The following is a 19170-nucleotide window of genomic DNA, read 5'->3' on the forward strand; positions in this document are numbered from 1 at the left end:
CAAAGTTTCTGTTTAACCACTATCTTAAAACAGTTGAATATTCACTAACACCTAATTGGCTCGACCTATCTGGTGTGGGTACTTAGTACCTACATCTTGCGATGGATATACCTAAGACTAAGTTTATGTTTTGTTTTATTATAAGTACTCTAGAGTCTACAGGTATCAGTGGCCAGTAGCGTAAGTACGAGAAGAAGAAATAAATGTCGTACAATATTGCGACCCTAAATACTTATGTACACGGCATACCCTTTAACACGCACCATGCTAACTGCTCCGCAAGTACTGGGAACCAGACGGAATAGCAATGAGATATCGTACAGCAATATTAAACAGCACACATGGCAAAGCCTAAGCAAAAAAATATGAAAATAAAGGGGGACTTAACCAGAACAAATAGGTTACGAAAGTCCCACATACTTTCTTGGTATCTATATCGGTTTAATTATAATTGAAATTAGGTACTCTATGGGCACTCAGTTTATTTTGAGATGGATATAGGTACTCTGATTAGCCCAATTGGGTATATTATCGTGAACTTAAATTATGTACCTAATGTTACATAGTTATTCCTAGAAAACCCAATGATTCAACAACTATTTTCAACATCCCATTTTCTAATAAGTACTCGTATTTCTACATTGTTTGAGGTTTACGCGGTTATTATAATAAATACTTAATTAAAAGACATGAAGGTGCTGATTCCTGTAGACACCATTTAATTTTATTTTAAGTTATACCCGTCATTTTCTTATTCGCCGAAAATGATAACCCCGGCAAATAAAATAGGCATCTCGCTCATATGCATTCCGTTTGACCTGTGCTGTCTACTTAATTCTGTCGGGTTATTGGCTAATATAAAATTTTGGAAGGGTTTTTTTAAATTTCTGCCTAAATTTGACGTGTTTTACAAAAATTGTATGGCCGTCGATTACCCGTCCCGTTCCTTTTCGGCGAATAAGAAAATGACAGGTATAACTTAACAGTACTTATAAACTTAGATGGTATGTACTGGAAACAACACCAGTGCCTTCCAATAAAACGGGATAATACGTATCGGAAGTCTCGTATCCCTTATTTTAACACGGTAAGAACCCGGTATTATGTGTCTTATTTAAGTGGGTACTTTACCTACACATCGAGGTGGCTTTTGAGGACAATCAAAGTAAATGATTAATGATTTGATGTTTTTGATCAATGGTAATCTGAACAAGTCACGAAAATTTACATCTCATCACTGCGAAAGTGGAATCTTACTTAAGTATTTCAAAACTCACGACGGCATAACGTCAAGTTTACAGATAGTTGGAAGATTGTGTCCGGTTATACAATATCTTATAATAAGAACTACGAAAATATTTTTGCAGTATGAAATGGCAAGCCATTTGAACTGGCATTCGGCGGTTTTTTATTTCACTAATTCAGCTGAATCGCCCGTCGGCAAACTACGGATGTTTACAGTTAGGAATTGCAGCATATTCAAGCCGGTAATGCAGCTCCGCTATCCAATTACCCACGTTTTCGCATCTTCGGTTTTACGAACTTCTCAAACTCATTTTAAAATACGAAATTATTATTTCGACCACGCTTCACTTATATTTCGCATTTTTACGATTGCCATTCTTAAGTTTTTATTAGGTATCGTCCACAAGTAGATAAGTACGTTTGTGGGAATCAAATCCAAAGTTTTGATTATACAAGTTCTGAGGGAGTGTTCGCTGAATGTTCGCTATCGAAAGTTCTTCGGCGATAAATCTCTTTCAGGATACAAAATCGAACAATAGCGTCAAATGCGGAGTTCCTATAAAATAAATATTACTTGTCTAGGATTCTGTTCCAATACAATTACTAGATACCTACTGTCATAAAATAGATGACGCTTATTTTGTAGCCAATGATATAATTAGTAGTAGCTGTACGAGTATTATTATATTAGTTTGTTAATGTTGCGTCTCTGAATATACCACTGACTAACTAACTTACGTACTAAATAATTAATTCAAGTATTAATAACTTTGGTGGATAATATGTTACCACAGTTTAATAACCAACAGACCGCTACCTCACCAACCTAAATGCACTACCTACATATTTTTCCAATATAGGCAGCTTTGCCATAAATAGTTAAGAGATATCTTAGTTTAAATACTTAAAAGTCCATACATTAGCAATAAAGGTCTACGACGACGAGTAAGACCAATAGAAAAACGTGCCACAAAACGCTCTGAATTATGTAGGCGAGAGTGCAACATGTTCCTGACGATTCCTCAGGCTGATAGCGATAAAGTTGAGGAGCTTTAACACGTCGCTAAGTATACCTTAAGTTGGCAAGCGTGCCTGCGCACAAGCGCCCGAATTTTCGGCTCGCTCAGCTAAGTGCACTGCATTGCATGGAACTACGTAGATGCACCTATATACAAACGCGAGACAACCATAATGACACGCCTTGAGTTTACTACAATACAAGTGTTACTCCGCCACGCATTTTCTCCAAAATAATACATTTCCCTTCGTAGAACTTCCCGTAACGCCACTCAATCAGTGCGAAATTGGTTTTCTCGTTTTAGATTAGACGCTCAAAAGGTAATGCGCTCAGTGTGTAGCAAGGCGAAGAATGGAAAAGGTGGAATAAAGAAGGACCTACGCCTTAAACGAAGCGAACCATCTCCCCGATGCAATTTATGCACAAGCCGACCCTTTATAATTCCAAAGCAATTCAGTTGTGCCAATCGAACGCGAACCTCATCTACATACGCGGATGAAACTTTTGTCCGTTTGAACTCCCTCGACTAAAATGCGGTCGGCGTGAATTTTTAGAGGCACGCGAGTAATTGTGGCTCGAGTGCTTAAAAGCTTTACTTTGGAACGATTTCAACATATCCGGAGGAGCAGACTTGGGTTTAAACGATTATAGTTATGTACAAACCCACTTAGCTTGTAAACTTTGACCGAGCTACAACTTGATAGATGCAGTGCTCTATACATATACTCCGTAGGTATACACGAAGGCACCTGCTTGCAACATTCAAAGCCATTATGGTTTAATAGTCTGTAACTAAATGCATTGTGCATTTACGTAGATACTCAGAAATTGAGGTGGACTCGCATTGCAAACCTAATGAACCTAGCACGAGAACAAAGAAAATGGAGCTCGATATCACATTGAATGTAAGCGGTCGGAAAGCTAACTGAAACTTTAGTGTAAAATATCGCTTCTTTTATATGCACCACCTTCGCTAAGTTTAGTGACTTGATAGATGGACCAGTAGCTACTATGTAGTCACTATTCATGTAAAATTTTAAAATACAATTACATTTAGCTTTTCATTGCGCCGCTACTATGAAGCTACAAAATATTTATGTTCAACCTCCACACGAACTCCGAATTGTACCTAAAATGTAATTGTACACATAACGTAAAACGCCTGTACTTATACCCAAAGGGGTAAGCAGACTCCTCGCCAGTTATGTTTAAGTCCCATGAACCATGTCCAATAACCTGGCACATACATACATACATAAACTCACGCCCGTAATCCCTAATGGGGTGGGCAGAGCCACAAGTAATCAAAGACAACTTGCAGCCACTGTTGATACGAAGTCCAAAGATGGATATGATGAACCTTATGGTGATAAGGGATCAGCCTATCGCCCATAACATTAGTCCATCATGTTAGAGGACACAATCCCTCTGTCGGTTTTTACGACATGCCCGGGAAGAGAAGCAGCTGAACGTGTTCTATGTTTTTTATATGCTCCCAGAACAGCATAGAAGCAAACCTAACCTATAACCTGGCACAAATCCTGGAAACCACGTGATATCAATTATCTAAACAGTGGTTTAGTTCTCTTTTTCCCTCAATCAGCGCTTATCGCCCACTAGGGTCGATTAATTCTTTCAAATATTTTTCCTCTCAGACGACGCTCTGAGCGGAGGTTCGCGCCCAACTGGGCACCCTCAGGCCTGTTGTCTTAAACGTTGTACCGGGTGAGAACCCGTGACACTGCGATGCAAGTCACGCGACCACTGAACAGGTAAAAGATAAAATGTAGGTATCTGCTTTCCATTTAGGAATACTTACTTATCTAATCTAAAGTCATATCAATACTCGGCAAGAAACAAACAACTCTACTTAGGCAGAGTATAAAAGCGCATTATTTCCAACGCCAAAATTTGCGGGGCGGTTTGTTGGGCGTCCTCGAAACTGGGGTCTCTCGAGGGTCCCTCATCGATACTAACGTTACAATACAATCGTATAAGAGCTTTCGTCTCGGATTGTTGTCGACACGCCCTCCAAATGTTTTCCCATAGCAACTCGAGTGAACAGTCAGAACAACAATGAACAAATGCCAAACGGCTATGACATGTGTATGTTGAATCCCTTTGTGTCTTCACTTCGCCCACACAATAGTTCAAATACTTACATAACTTATTGTCGCCCAACAAGGAATCTGTCTAAAATGAAATAAAAGATCTGTCAATCATACTTCCTACTCCTAAACATTATAGTTCAGGGTACGAAAATAGCTAAGTATATATTATAAGATAGCGTCACGCTTATATCTACGAAAGGGTAGACAAAGTAGTGATGAAATAATACTCCCACTCCTCGTTATTTTAAGTTCCATTGTAACAGGGGGCGAGCCTATTGCCTGGGCACAAATTCTGGAAACTAAATGATTTCGAGTCACTTGTAATCATTTATGATTTAAACATGAATTCAAACTCATAATAGTCGAATTCAGTGGTTTACACCACGGAATACAAGAAAGAGGTTGGAAGGGCCAACTGAGCATGAAACGCGCGCCATGCAAGTATGAGCAAATAGTTCATACTTCAACTTTGCACTCCATTCGTCCGCAAACTTTACGACACACGGAGCACCGCGATCGTATATTAAAGAGTCGTCTTGTGCATTATTACCTGCAGGGCAAAAAAATAAATACCTATCGACTATCATGCAAAGAGATCCCTCCTGAGCACAGGAAAGCTAAAAACCTTAATAATGTTCGGCTATTTATCAAAAAAATACTTTGCTATGAAATTTTGCTTACGAAAATGATAAAATTGCAGCATATCATATACAATATATACATTGCCGGTAAAGTGGCTAGATATAGAATTTGAGTAGCAGAAGAGCTATTGTAGTTATCTGTTTGCAGGAGTAGTAGTAAAAGAGACTGGGGTTGAACCGGCGACACAGTTCTCATACAAAATGCGCGTTAGGGCCTTTCCAACCTCTTTCTTCTATTCCGTGGTTTAGAACCCATGAAACCATGATGTAGGTAACTCACTTGTTCTGTGACCAGTTATTTAAGTAGGTATATTCTTTAATTAAATTCTTACACAGACAAAAACATCTTAGAAATAAGTAAGTCCCCAATTGAGATATCATTTTGTCGAAAAGAATTAATAACTGAGCTTTGACAAATGTGTTTTATTTAACTCCCTTCCTGTTTTTCTCGAACAGCACTTCCTCCACCAGGAGACATTAATTCCGTACGAAACAGCGCTCACTGAATTAGCAAATAAAAGTTGAAAAAATAACGGTGTGGCTACATTATTCTTTCGTATTAGCATTTGAAAGAGGCACTAAATCAGCCAAATTATGAAGATTTAACTAAACGCTCGTCGTGACACAATGAAAGAATAAGGAAGTGACGACAAAGAAAACGGTATAAGGGGAGAGCAAAGTACCGCCGCGACTCTCCACCTTATTTATTGCCTGAAAACTCGTGCTATTCCACTGAAAGATAATCTCCGTTACTTGAAACCTTCAGGCGGCTATATAAGAACCATTATCGCTCGCCAAACAAAGAAATCAACACGCTAGGTATTTTGAATTCAATGGTCTCTAGGAAGTTTGCGAAAACAACGAAAAACGTTAAAGAATAGTTTCTTTTTAAAAGATAGACGTGACTCTAACTGAAAATAGAATGCAAAAAACTAGAGGCAACCATCGTTAGAAAATGAATTTTAATTAAAGAAGTGCATTTCCTACATAACACTATGTCCGGTTTGTTTGGCAACTTCGACATAGGTACATTCCCGTCATTAGGACTGAGCAAACCCGTGTACACACATAAGTATATCAATATAATTGTAGCAATTCTGTCTGAAACTAAGATCGTTTAAATCGTATACATGTGAAACTATTTAATGTAGGTACTTACTACTAAGCAAGTTAGGAACCACCGTCACATAAACTGAAACTGTAACTGTCCGTAAACAAGTCTTAACAAAGTTGTGCGGTGAAGTTGTAGACAGTCTCTTAGTGTTCCGTACAATTCTATTGTTAAACATGAATAGCTTAGCGACGAAATAATGTGCCTTAATTTATTAAACTTTTTAAAATGGAGATGTAGGCAATTGATAAAAACTTGAAAGTTAACGTAAGTAATGTACTTTTGTGCAGGACTTGCAATTTTAATTTTAAAACAAAAACTTATATAATAAAAATACCTAATATTTCGTAAAGATAAAAAAATGCGGTGGTGTTCAATAAACAAAAAAGTAAAATTACGATTTTTATTATACAATTTCGGTTATAAATACAGTTTATCTACAATTACATATAACTAATTTAAAACTAGATCATATCAGACACTGGTTTCGATTTTACTTTCAACTGCAAATCCATTATTACTGTTTTTTTGAATAGCTCCATTAGATCGTTTCTTGCGCTCGATTTGATTTGCTGCAAGCGACCGCCTCCCGCGCCGCTTATTAACCTCATTATTCTCTCCGTAGGACATTCCACAATCACTGAGCAGATAATTTTATCTTCTTCATCCTCCTCATAATATTCCAAAAGGATATTTAAATTATAGGGAATCTCCTGTGCTAAGAAATCGAGGAATTTCGCTCTCACTGCCTCTTCTATAAGAGTCTTATGAGATTGATCAGTAAACTCTGTTGGCTGGAAGTGCAGGGCGGCCGGTTTGGCATTTGTGATTAGGTAATCCTAAAATAAAGTTAGGTTTATTAATGGCATTATTTTAATATAGTAGTAGTTTTATTGATACGTTACTCAATTTATAGTGACCTACTTTACGTCCGCGCACCCTAATCTACGAAAACAAGCAAATTCACACGTAAATTGGTGAATCGCGATAGAGGTGGCGGTGGTGATGTGTTATACTTACATCAACCTCAAAAATACCAATAAGTATACATATAAACAGTGACGCCAAAACATGTGTATGTCTGTGTAGATGTCTGTCAATTTGTAAAGGTAGACAAAAAGGATGGTGTACTAATTTCTTGACAAACAATTCCTTTCAGGCAGCTCTAAGGTGTATGATTGTAACTAACTAGTATTTCCGTTAATTTAATAAGTAATTAATGTTACTATTATTGATACATAAATAGTGCACATACCTTGATTTCCTTAACACCATCACCATTTAAAGCAGAAATTATAAAGACATCAGAAAAGTGACTATATCCTCTCTCCTGCTTTTTCTTAATGTTTTTCTCAGCTCCAGGTATTGGATTGCCAGCAATAAAACCATTTGTTATATTCCTAATTATGGCCAACAATTGTTTTTTTGAATTTAATTTATCCACCTAAAATAACACAAATTATTATTATCATTATAATATATTCTAAAAAAATATGTTTTAAACTAAATGTATTTACTGAAGTAAACAAGAATTTACATAGATTTATCAGAAAGGAGGAGGCAGTGCCACAAGTAGTCAGAAAACTTTGATAAGTAGTCCTAAAAAGGAAATGGAAATGGATTTGGATGGATGGATGGAATGGATGGAATGGTGGACCTAACATATTATTATTACTCCTGTATCTATAGCTAACAGACTTAACCTTTCGAACGCCGGAACGCGGATCTCGACCAGACACAATGTAAAATCTATTGTGTCTGGTATCTCGGCATATGAGAGGTTAATTTATATGTCCTGTAATGTAAGTGCAAGGATAACTTTTACAATCAAAAGCAATAATATCCGTCCTTCACTTTGATTTATTATTTCATAGCTATGTGCTTCACTGCTGAGGAAAAGAATCCCCTTTCTCTATCTAGACATTGCCCAACACAATCCTCCTCAAGCTTACCTTATTCAGTACAAGGAAGCTAGGTATTCCCTCAGCTAAGTTCAACATCGTAACAACATTCTGGTGGAGACTATCTTTGGTGTAGCGATTTGACACATCATGCAGAACACCTATCACATCGGCACATCTGAGGCTTTTATGGCATGCTGCTAGCATAGAATCCGGAAGTTTGTATCTGAAAGATTTATATTCGTAAAAAACAAGGATAGAACCAAAATATTACAAATGGAAATGGGCATTGTGTACTCACTTTTTCTGCTCTTTACTACTAACGACACCAGGTGTATCCAGGAAAACTATTTGTGTGTCATTCGAATAACATATAGCTCTTGCAAGCCTCGTTGTAGTATGCACTTTATTAGAAGCGGCACAAGTCTGAAACCATCAGTAAGAAATCACATTTGGGGTTATGTTTATAAAATAAAAAATCTCGCAGCATTATACTTACTTTTCTTTCTACGATCTTATTAATAAGAGTACTTTTTCCAGAATTCGGCGCCCCAATAATAGCCACGTTTACTAATTTTCCTAGATTCTTTTTAGGTGCTTGTTCTGGTTGAGAAGACAAGAACACTGCTCGTAAAAGTTGTGTTTTGCAAAGGGGTATCCGATTTGAAAAGGATATTAAAGTCAACATGGTGTCCTAAGAATATAAGAAACATTCAAGGCTAGAACAAGAATAAATAAAACATGTTATTTCAATTAATTTGCAAAATAAAACAATAACAAATACATGCGTGCATGTACAAATGTCACAATGTCAACTTCAAAGTATTTTTTTAGGGTGTTCGTGTCAAAGTTTTTGGCCTGGTTTTATAGTAGGCAAGCAGTGCATAATTTCCTAGGGCCTTGCCTTATCAATCTAATACTTGGTCTTTGGGCCGTATACTCAGATCAATCAAATTACTGACCGATTTCCTTTGTGGCACCGCCTATACGTTTCATTGAGGGTTGATAGAGGGACCTTTTAGGCCACGTTCCCCAAAAATATATAGATGGCGCTATACATCGTTGTCATAGTTTAACTTTCTCATTTCATGGAAAACATACTTAAAGGTATAAAATATGATGACCTTTGGTTTGACACCCAGTCACAACACATCTTCCACTTGTCTTCCACTCATTATTAAGAAATATAGAAGCAATATAGATAGTAACATAACACACAACACATACATAACTGATCCAAATATCAAGCAATAATTATTTTATGTAATTAGGTGCGCTTCTGCCATTACAGTATATTTTTGAATAACTAAGTACCCGAGCAATGAGAAGATAGGTAATTATCACGTTAAAGGTATACCTACAGCGCTACCAATTTTTTGGGGAACGTCGCCTGGTAAGTCTTAAGTCCCTTATACAAATACTAAAATTAAATAAAGTTCTATACTTGGTCTTTGCCCTTATAGGAATCGCTCACAACGCTTAGGAGTAATAGTGTTCTGTGCTTAGAACCCTCAGTGCTCCCCTTGTCTAGTCAAGTAGCAAGTAGTTAATGTTATTTGCGGGAAGTTTACAATAAGTCACAATCTCGTGGTACCATCCCTCGCTAAGCGGCCTCGCGTGATTTCATTAAAAAAAGTAAGTTGCTATATTATTTGAAAAAAAACACATTCCCAGGAAATTAAAATTGCTCCGTGTAAGACACGCTTACAAAAATATTTTGTTTCTTTCTTGGCCTAAAGGTATAGAAACCAGGCCAAAAATAAAAAAAAAATCTTTCTACTATGTTCGGATACAGGTTTGACGAAATTTTACATTTAACAATGATGAATGAAACGAATGTTCCCATATCAAAATTTTTATGTAGCATATAATTTATTAATGAAACGAACAATGCGACTCACTCGGAGACGAATTCGGTGATCCCCGCGTCGAGTATATTTTATTTTCACAAAAAAATATTTGTTAAATATAAATTAATGCGATATAACAATATAAAGACCAAAAGCTATGTATTTATGCAATTCTTAAGTTTAAAAGGCTGAGTGATTAAAAATTCACCGGCATGATTTTACCCAGGTAAGTTTTTCTTTCATTTTCCTTAGAGTTTTGTTGATAATTTTAAAGTATGATTAGCACAATTATTTTTCAGAAATGTCAGAGATAAAGCATAAAAATCAAATATTGGCTGCCATAGATCATTTACGCGCTAGAAAATCTAGACCAGACATAAACAGAATTTGTAAGTTTATGCTAAAGTGTTACAAAGTCGCACCGAAAGACACGAAAGCTGACCTAAAACGTTGTTTGAATGAGAAGAGCATATACAAAGTTGATTATAAAGATAATGTAAGTTACAGAAACGCTGCTACGTGGAGAAAAAAATCATCTATGAATAACAGTGAGTTTAATTATTCCATTCATTAGATAAACATAAACACTGTTAGGATTAAGTTAATTTCTCTTGCTGTGCTATTTACAGAGATGGCTTCGTCGGTTGCGTCTGGTGAAAGAAGAATAATTACATCTGCTATTGCAACACTTATTTACCAAGATCAAACTTTCCTTGAAAATGGGATAGCCTTTGAGGAACTTGTAAAGGCAGCAGCTGCACAGGAGTCTAAATATTCAAAAAAACAGTTAGAAACAATTATTAACAAAGAGTTGGCATCAGGAAGCCTTGTGAAGTTGCCAAATGGGAATTTGGCCTTAGGACCCGCTGATCATGACGGAGATAGTTCTGACAGTTTCAAATTTGATAATGCTGACTCAAATACAAAGGTAAGTATTTAAATACCAACTTAATATGTTCTGTAATACCTTCTCATCTTTAGTAGTGCTAAATACTAATTTGAAACAATGTAATGCAACTTTTGATAACTATCTAGATGACAGCATATTTCAAAAAATGCTTTTATTTAAAAAATATTCATCCTTTATTAAACTATTTTTTAGATGACATCTTCAGCAAATTCATCGTGTAGATCATCTCCACAAAGGACCCGAGGGCGTCCAAAGAAAAGAGGTGGAGCCGTTAACAACTCCAGCAGTAACACAGTCCGTAATGCAGGGGTACGTGTTGGTGAGAGACGCAAAATGGCAAAAAAAGTATTTGACCCCTCTGACAACAACATGCCGAGTAAAAGAAAAAGAGGTCGCCCAGTTGGGTCCTTGAATAAAAGCACTCTTAAGAAAAGATTAATAAGTACTACTTTAAGCAAGTCTGAAAAAGATGGCTCTGGATCTGAGGGCCAAGTCTCTGATGGTAGCGCAGATGAAATGGAACAAGACGAGCCTGTCCCACATGAGACTTCAGGAGGAGTGTGTTCTGTATGCCTTGTGCAAAAACCAAGAGGATCTAATGACAGACTAGTGGAATGTCGTGATTGTAGCAACAAAGCTCATCTTAGTTGTCTTCAATCAGGATCTGGAATTCTTAAACCACGACCTGATAATACATGGCAGTGTCCACATTGTAAAACATGTGTTGTTTGCTGTGAAACCAATGATGCTGTAAGTTAAATTTTAAAACTGTTTTAAATACTTCAACTCTTTTTGGTGTAGATTATTCATTTATCTATTATTTTTCAGGGTATTTTAACAGTTTGCAGTATTTGTTCAGATGCGTATCATGCGCTATGTCACGCGCCGCGCATACCTGAGAGATTAAAGGCATGGGACCAATGGGAATGTAATAATTGTCTCGAGTCACGCCCTACTGTTGTAGGATCACCTGCCATCATTCCCAGCAACATGGAATATAGTTCCCAGAAATCTCCAACTCCAAGTAACCCTGTTGAGGACCCATTCTTAAAGCCACATGAGTTAGACAGGGCACCATCAAAACTAGGAGAGGACACACCTATAGATCCCAGTATACCCGACATATCAGATTGGTCTGCTGATGATGTATATGAATATTTCAAAGAACATCATCCTGAAGCTGCTCCTATATTGAAAGAACAGGTAAATGTTCCATTTCCCAATAAAAACATTGTTTACCATTTATAAAGTAAGTCTCACATAGTCAAACACTTTGCAAAGTTATATGAGATATATTTTGTTATTTTCAGGAATTTGATGGACAAGCAATAGCAATGGCACGGAGAGCAGATATTGTTAGAGGATTGGGACTCCCTCTAGGACCAGCACTGGCTTTGTACAGAATTGTAGTAAAACTACAAACACAGAAAGATGACTGGACAATGTGTTGGGGTTGAAAACAACATTGAAAGTTTGATTTTTACACCAAATCTTTTAATCTTTTACTATGGAGTAAAAGTAAGTATTTCATTAAAAGATTAAGAGAATTACATGGAATTACATGCCAGAGTACATGGGTACTCTGTGAGACTGTGGAATTCTCTACCAACCCTCTATTAGGCAAGCCAAATCCTTGCATCATTTTCGTAATCTTTATTACTAAAGTCCGTATGGCTACTCATCACTTTTTTAAATTGTAGATGGTTCTGTTTTTGTAATGAAGTGTGTGGTGGTGTTGTTTATATTCTGTGGATCTTGACTTGCTTATTATTAAGTATTTTATATGTATTATTCATATAGGTACCAATATTATTTATTTTTGTATGTATGTATTTATAAGTGTATATATTATATCCTCGTAACGCCCGGATTTCCAGACACAATAGTTAAACAATGGGATTTGGATTTTAAAAGGCATTTGGGCCTTACAACCATATATTCCATATATTTTGTTGGTAAGTAGTTGTACTTAGTTTGCACCCGCAATCTTTGGAATATTACATATTTCCTCGCCTTATGGTTGTCTGGAAGAAATCGCTATAAGACCACCATGTGTCATGTACCTACTTAAGTCTCTTTTGTAACAATTTTCCTTTATTTTGGTGCAATAAAGCACATTTGTATTGTATTGAAAGTTTGCAGAAAGTTGTTTCAGTGTGATTCAGTTAAGAGATAATTTTTGCTTATTATGAACTATTGTGTCAATAAAAAGTAAGATTTTTACACAACGTCCCTAGATTAAAAATGTAAACATTTTGCTAGTGGTTATTTCTAATAACAGTGCTATTTACTTTAGGTTTTGCATCTCAATATTTCGAGGGTTGAAAGCCAAATGGGTTTAAGCGACATTTTGGGCGAAATTGACTTATATATATATTCGGAATCAGCGATTTTTTCCGCGTCGACTGATCTTGGTTTCAGATCAATCGAAGCTACTTTTTGGCGCTTCAACCAATTAGCACTTTGGGTACATTTTTAAAAACCCGTGTTTCAACCGACAAAAAAATGCACAAAATTCTGGGCGGGTGGCAAATCAGTCGTATTCCGGGATATGAGTCGGTCACATAAGTTGTTATGTCTTTTCATTTTCATGATTTGAAGTCTGTTAAAGCGTTTTCCCTGACAGTGTTTTGTTATAGATAAGTCGGTTAAATCATTTGTCCTTAGACGAAACGAAAATAGATTTGGCGCTTAAATCTTTTTGCTTTAATCCAGATTTTATAAATATTGTCGCTTCAACCGTTTTGCCTTCGACAGTTTAAAAGTAAAATTGGCACTTGAACTGTTTTGCCTTTACCGAAAATATTCATAGAATTTGACTTCAGCTATTTATGCTACATTTTTTTAAATTTTTTGTCGTATAAAACAACTATTATTTTCTTTTGAAAGGACTTAAAACGTTTTTCCAAAACGAAAAATAAATAATGTTAACATTTCAGTCATCGCAATTTTGTATGAAACCTTGTGCCCGCATCACTTCAACATATCAAAATAAGTATGGGCAGGTCCTGGTTGGGCGGTTCACACAGCTAAAAATTACGATTGGGAAGACCGGGAGTGTGCGTGTCATCATGTCACCCAAGCCGTATTCGTTGATGGTGACTTCTATTTGTGTCTATCCCAAGTCGTTGTTGTGGTAGACTTTGACGTGGCTAGCGGAACCGAACTTCGAATTGAAGATCTGGTAACATGGCATACAATCAAGCTGGCCAGCCGAGTTTACCGTGTAATTGTAGGAAGGTTTCCGTTGAGTTTTCCGTATTTGGCGTCTTGGAATAAGATTTTCGAGGACTATATCACGCGCTATTCCAGGTTCAGACACACTCATCCCAACTATCAGTTGGCATGTTGAAAGCCACATGTTTGCGCTTGAGTACGTCTTTGTACCGCAGGTATTGTCCACCTTGTTTACAGTTCCTTCTAGACACCTCGAAATAGAAAACCTTTCTGTCATCCATTCGCATGACGTGATCGCACCATCGTAGGTGATCTTTTATGATGAGAGCTTCTATTCCGAATATGCCAGAACGACGTAATACTTCTGTTATTGGAAAACCATCTTGCCGCTTTATGCGAAGGATGGACATTTAAAGTGTTACGTATCAAGTACGCCGCTGAGACTTTGTACACTAATATTTTAAGTTTTCCAAAGGCTGCAACCGCACCTGTTATCCGGGCTGGCAACTTCGATGACTTTGGAGTCATTTCATATTTGAGAACCCAAATATTTTAATTTTGAAACTTCCTCCAGCTCAGCGCCATTTAAAGCAACATTGGAAGTAGCTACATCCCCGAAGCATCCTCTGGATGGTTATTTTAAAAGGGTTTTGCACAAAACTATAAATATTCTGGTGTATGACTTAATTGAATCGGCCATTCCTCGGCCAGTTTGGTTAACTGACGCATAGATGTGAGACGTGAGAGATCAAAAATGATCTTATTCATTTTAGCCTTAATTTCAATTAAGCTATAAATAACAATTCCACAGACTATCCCACTTATGCGTGATACAGAAGCGATATATAAAGAAAATAGACTAGGAACCATGGCTCCATGTGTTATGACATAGCCTTGTTTCGCGCCGTAGGTAACGACGAATAGCTCTGAAAAGTTCTGAAAGTTCTGTTCTGAAATCAAACTGTCGTCATCATGTCGTCATGATATTGTCGTATCAGGATAAGTCATAACTTTTCAGGACAATCTGTTTTCTTTAGAGCAATCCACAAGCCGCGTGAAGCCTCACGCAGCACATAACAAAGTATATGTAGTGTGTGTGTTGTGTGCAATAAAGTATATTTGATTTGATTTGATTTGATAACAAAGGCCGATGTTGTTCAAGCCTTTTGGCCTGAATCTGTTTAATAACAAAACCGTACCCCCATATCTCTGTCCGGACAAAATCATCATTGGGTTTCCGGAAGTACCATTTCTGCATCACGGGATAGAATAACGTTAAGGCTAAAATTTAATATCGATCGCCATCGACTCGCAAAGAGGAAGAAGGCTAAAATCATTCCAGCAGCTGACTCCCATATCTTCAGGATGAGTTTGTATAACCAGTTATTAATGTGTAGGCATATTATACAGTTCAGATGGTATTTTTGATGTGTTGGTATTCGTCATCCTTCTTAGCGCGGTAAGAAGTTCTTCAAAGGTCGGGGGTGCCGCTAGATCTTAAGCGAAACCCCCGACCTTGTTGTAACAAACTCGACCGATATGTTGTAACAAACAAGTCACTATTGGGATTACTATTGGGATTTAAGACATCGTTAAAATGTGTCCAAAGCGCTGCTAATAAGTCTTTCTGATCAGTGAGGCGTTGGGTCTTTTCCTTGTTGTAGATTGAAACTCTCTTCAAAGTTTGTGGCCGAAAACAGTCTTGAAGCTGTCGAAAATCTACCGGAACTGGATTGATAGGAATCAGCATAGAGCTGAATTTTTATTCCACCTGGCATTTGTTTTTGAGACATATGGTGACAGAAAAGCCCGCCTGTAGTTCCCCACGAGCTGATTTTCACGTTAGAACCATCGCACCAATCTTAGTTTTGCGGTCTGGTTTACCAACCAATAACTTCGGTAGAGCAGAGCACAACTATAAAAATGCTCGGCAAAGGAACACCATCTATTTATTATTATTATCAACTATATATTATCTCATCGACAGATGTGTCTGCTGCGATGTCTGACGTATCTCGGCTTTAAAAGCATGATCGAGTTCTGTTATTGTTTGTCAACTTCGACGGTATCTTATGGCCAGCTCGAAGTGGAGGTTTTAGGCGCAAATGTAACAGAAATTTTGATCAAACAAGTCGCTGATCTACCCACCCCTGGCCGCCTCTTAATATGAGAGCAATCAGTACTTCACTGCAGTCTGTCCTAGTACCGCGTACCATCTAGTAGGAGCCAGTGCTTGAAACTTGCATCCAGCCACGTGGTCTTAAATTTTTCATATAAAATTTTTCATACAGTAAATCGGAAACAGGTTGTGATAGTGAGATTAAACTCAGCACAGAGTATAAGCATATTAAGTCTTTTTCAAAGCTATTTGTTTCTTTTATTGCCCGCATTCAGTTGGTGACAGGCATCTGTCATCCGCCATCATACGCGGTTTACCATATACTTAAAAAGTCGAATTAAGCATGTGTAACAATCTTTATGGTTATATTCTAGATCCTGTTTCTTAATTAAATCGATTTACTCATTATATCCGCCGTGATTTTTCCTAATATTGTAAGGTACAAATATCTGTAAATGCCTTGCCCGACTAAAATCTCTCCCAGGAAAAACGGCTTAACGACCGACTTTATTTCCGATCTTACTAATATTTGGATTTCATACAATTGAAATTAGTAGCGGATGGTCACTTAAGATATTTTCCTTCCCTGTCATATAACCTTTTATGGAGGTTAAGCTGATTTGCCTCTAGTCTTCTTTTTTTAAGAAGTCGTTTAACTCATTTAGCTTTAGTGAAACTAATAAGTGAGAGGTCTCTTAAAGCATTTTGCTTTTAGCCAATATTTGGCTCTAGTGGATATCAACCGTTTTTCCTTCAACTGTAATTTAGTTCAATTGAGCCATTTTGTATTAAGCGACTTCTAAAATCTATAACTGATGTGTTTTTCGAATCAAATAAATACAGAATTGTGCAACGTTTAATTTAAAATAATTCTTAGCATTTTGAACACTTTTGATTCAGTAGTTTTTTTTATATGAATTTTTTTCGAAAAAATAAAACTTTAAATGGCTCTCCTGTAAAGTTCACAAAATGTCGCTTAAACCCATTTGCCTTTCAACCCTCGATTGTATTTTATTATCATTTAGAAGTTAAATAAAACTCTTGTTATTTAAATATCGTGTTTTACTTAGTTTAGGTACTTTGAAGTATACCAGTTTTAACAAAATCATTGCACTACAAAAACATCACAGATCACATTAAAACTTATGTTACCATAAAAGCTAGTGATAATTGTTAAGATTTAGAAAGGACTGTTCTGGATCCCTAATTTTTGAGAACTACAGCAAAATTGCAAATGATGCTGCTTATATATTATCACGTATTTTAGCTTTACCAAATATTCTATTTTTGGTAAATCTGAAGACCATTAAATCATTACCATTTGCATCTTTTCCTAGCCTGCTTTAAGGGCTTTAAAATCTTATGTAATGGGTACAATAAGCTGTTATAGTAACACAAATGAAGAAGAAAATATTTAATTAACTACACTATATAAGAAGCACAGGTATTTAGTTACACCAAGTATAGTTAGCTTGAATGAAGTTTTACAAAAGGTGAAGATTTGTCATAATATAATATCACCATTTAGTAACATAATTAAAAAATATGTTTCCACCTTCTGTAAAATTGGACTCAAAACTAATAAATGCAATATTTATCATTTATAAGTTTGTTATGCAGTTGCACTATGAAGCTGACTAAATAAAACTATATTGCACACAATTTTGCAATTTAAGCTACCCTATATCTAGAAACATTAGTCATTTTGATCATAATGTTTCATTAAAGATAAATACACATCAAATATCATTGTTGCAATATTTATGTAAAACACTCTATATTTAGATGGTAAAAAATAAAAATTTATACATTGTACAGGAGGCCAAAATATCCAGTCACCCTGAAATAAAAAAGACAAATATTAATCATTATTATTGTTTTTATTATAGTTTTCATAATATTTATATTTTAATAATATTTTCTTTGCAGGATAGAGGTGAGTGAGAATGCAACTAAAGAGTTGGGCCAATATTGCATTATACATTCTTATAAGTAGGTACTCCACCTACCTATAAACCTTTTTTAGGTTTGGTTACAAATGTTACAAGTCATGATCACACAAAATATACAAAAAGATTGGTCTATAGACTGATCGTAATATGTAAACATTTTACTGATGCAATGAATATCCTTTAAAGTCATGGGTTAATCAAACAAAATTAAAAGCAACTTACCAAGTAAACATACTTGAATTTTTTTGTCAATTCATCAGTACATTGAGTCACTGACTTATTTTCTAAATATCCCATTCCATAAAAGAAACATACAATAGTAATAGGTGCACAAAAAAATTGATCAGCTGCAACTTTTAAGAATACTGTCTTCATATTTGTTTTTGGCAGTAACACATCTAAATGTAAATAATAGTGGTGATGTCCCCAACCAAGTAACGATCCTACGATAAACATTCTCTCTGTGAATAAAAAAAACATGAAAAAATGTTAAATATATATTTATAATTACTTATTTAATACAGTTTGGTGATGTTGTGTACATTTTGGTTTGCATTTATATATAGATACTGCTGTGATAATGTACTTCTTATGTGTAGATATTTGTCTATTATAATTGTTTACTTACTCATACGTGCCCAATCATATCTCTTAGGTATTTGATTCTGTCGATACTCATATTCTTGCTGAATCATGTCTCCAAGGGCCATGAATCCTCCTGATGATAAACTGTTCGTAAGTAATAAGTTTTCTTTAAAAAAGTAGTTAATACTACGTCTGTACAGGGACATCGATTTCATCCTTTGAAAAAACATATAGGAAGTTTTCCTTGCGTTCCTGCAGTGTAAGGAAAACATGATGTAAACCTGAAAAGACATATTTTCAGGTTATTTTCTGAATTCTATTTACTTTCCATTTCAACCCAACCCAAGCGTAAATAAAATTCAAGAAATAATATAAATATGAAAAATAGTACCTATAGGAATATCTTATTCTATAGATTTCAAGAAAAGCTTGTTAAATATACGGTTATCATTTTATCCATATCATAAAATTTGCGCGCACCCTCCCCACATGATCCACATTTAGCTGACAAATCTGACGAAAAATTAATTACGGTGACACTGTCAACGTG

General features: G+C 36.0%; 3 protein-coding genes across 4 annotated transcripts; 1 reads left to right on the forward strand and 2 right to left on the reverse strand.

Annotated features, from left to right (window-relative positions):
* Positions 1-6515: 6515 nt before the first annotated feature.
* LOC126367172 (GTPase Era, mitochondrial) lies at positions 6516-8827 on the reverse strand. Its single transcript, XM_050010585.1, has 5 exons — positions 8527-8827; positions 8329-8453; positions 8079-8253; positions 7382-7570; positions 6516-6965 (listed from the first exon to the last, which is right to left on the reverse strand). The coding sequence occupies exons 1-5, from the start codon at positions 8713-8715 to the stop codon at positions 6591-6593; spliced, it is 1053 nt and encodes a 350-aa protein (XP_049866542.1). The 5' UTR covers positions 8716-8827; the 3' UTR covers positions 6516-6590.
* Positions 8828-9928: 1101 nt separating this feature from the next.
* On the forward strand, positions 9929-12294 carry LOC126367156 (histone-lysine N-methyltransferase 2C-like). Of its 2 annotated transcripts, none has more exons than XM_050010566.1 (6): positions 9929-10103; positions 10177-10425; positions 10507-10805; positions 10980-11537; positions 11616-11990; positions 12098-12294. In XM_050010566.1, exons 2-6 carry the CDS (start codon positions 10179-10181, stop codon positions 12242-12244), a joined length of 1626 nt encoding a protein of 541 aa, XP_049866523.1. In that variant the 5' UTR covers positions 9929-10103; positions 10177-10178; the 3' UTR covers positions 12245-12294. The 2 variants fall into 2 exon arrangements, with proteins under 2 accessions (XP_049866523.1, XP_049866524.1); XM_050010567.1 differs by lacking the exon at positions 9929-10103 and having other exon boundaries at positions 10178-10266; positions 10385-10425.
* A 4865-nt stretch (positions 12295-17159) lies between these two features.
* Positions 17160-19159, reverse strand: LOC126367186 (mpv17-like protein 2). Its single transcript, XM_050010608.1, has 4 exons — positions 19012-19159; positions 18664-18901; positions 18258-18496; positions 17160-17923 (listed from the first exon to the last, which is right to left on the reverse strand). The coding sequence occupies exons 2-4, from the start codon at positions 18890-18892 to the stop codon at positions 17780-17782; spliced, it is 612 nt and encodes a 203-aa protein (XP_049866565.1). The 5' UTR covers positions 18893-18901; positions 19012-19159; the 3' UTR covers positions 17160-17779.
* Between the last annotated feature and the right edge of the window lie 11 nt (positions 19160-19170).

This window comes from Pectinophora gossypiella, chromosome 5, assembly GCF_024362695.1.
Source record: "Pectinophora gossypiella chromosome 5, ilPecGoss1.1, whole genome shotgun sequence".
Lineage (NCBI taxonomy): Eukaryota > Metazoa > Arthropoda > Insecta > Lepidoptera > Gelechiidae > Pectinophora > Pectinophora gossypiella.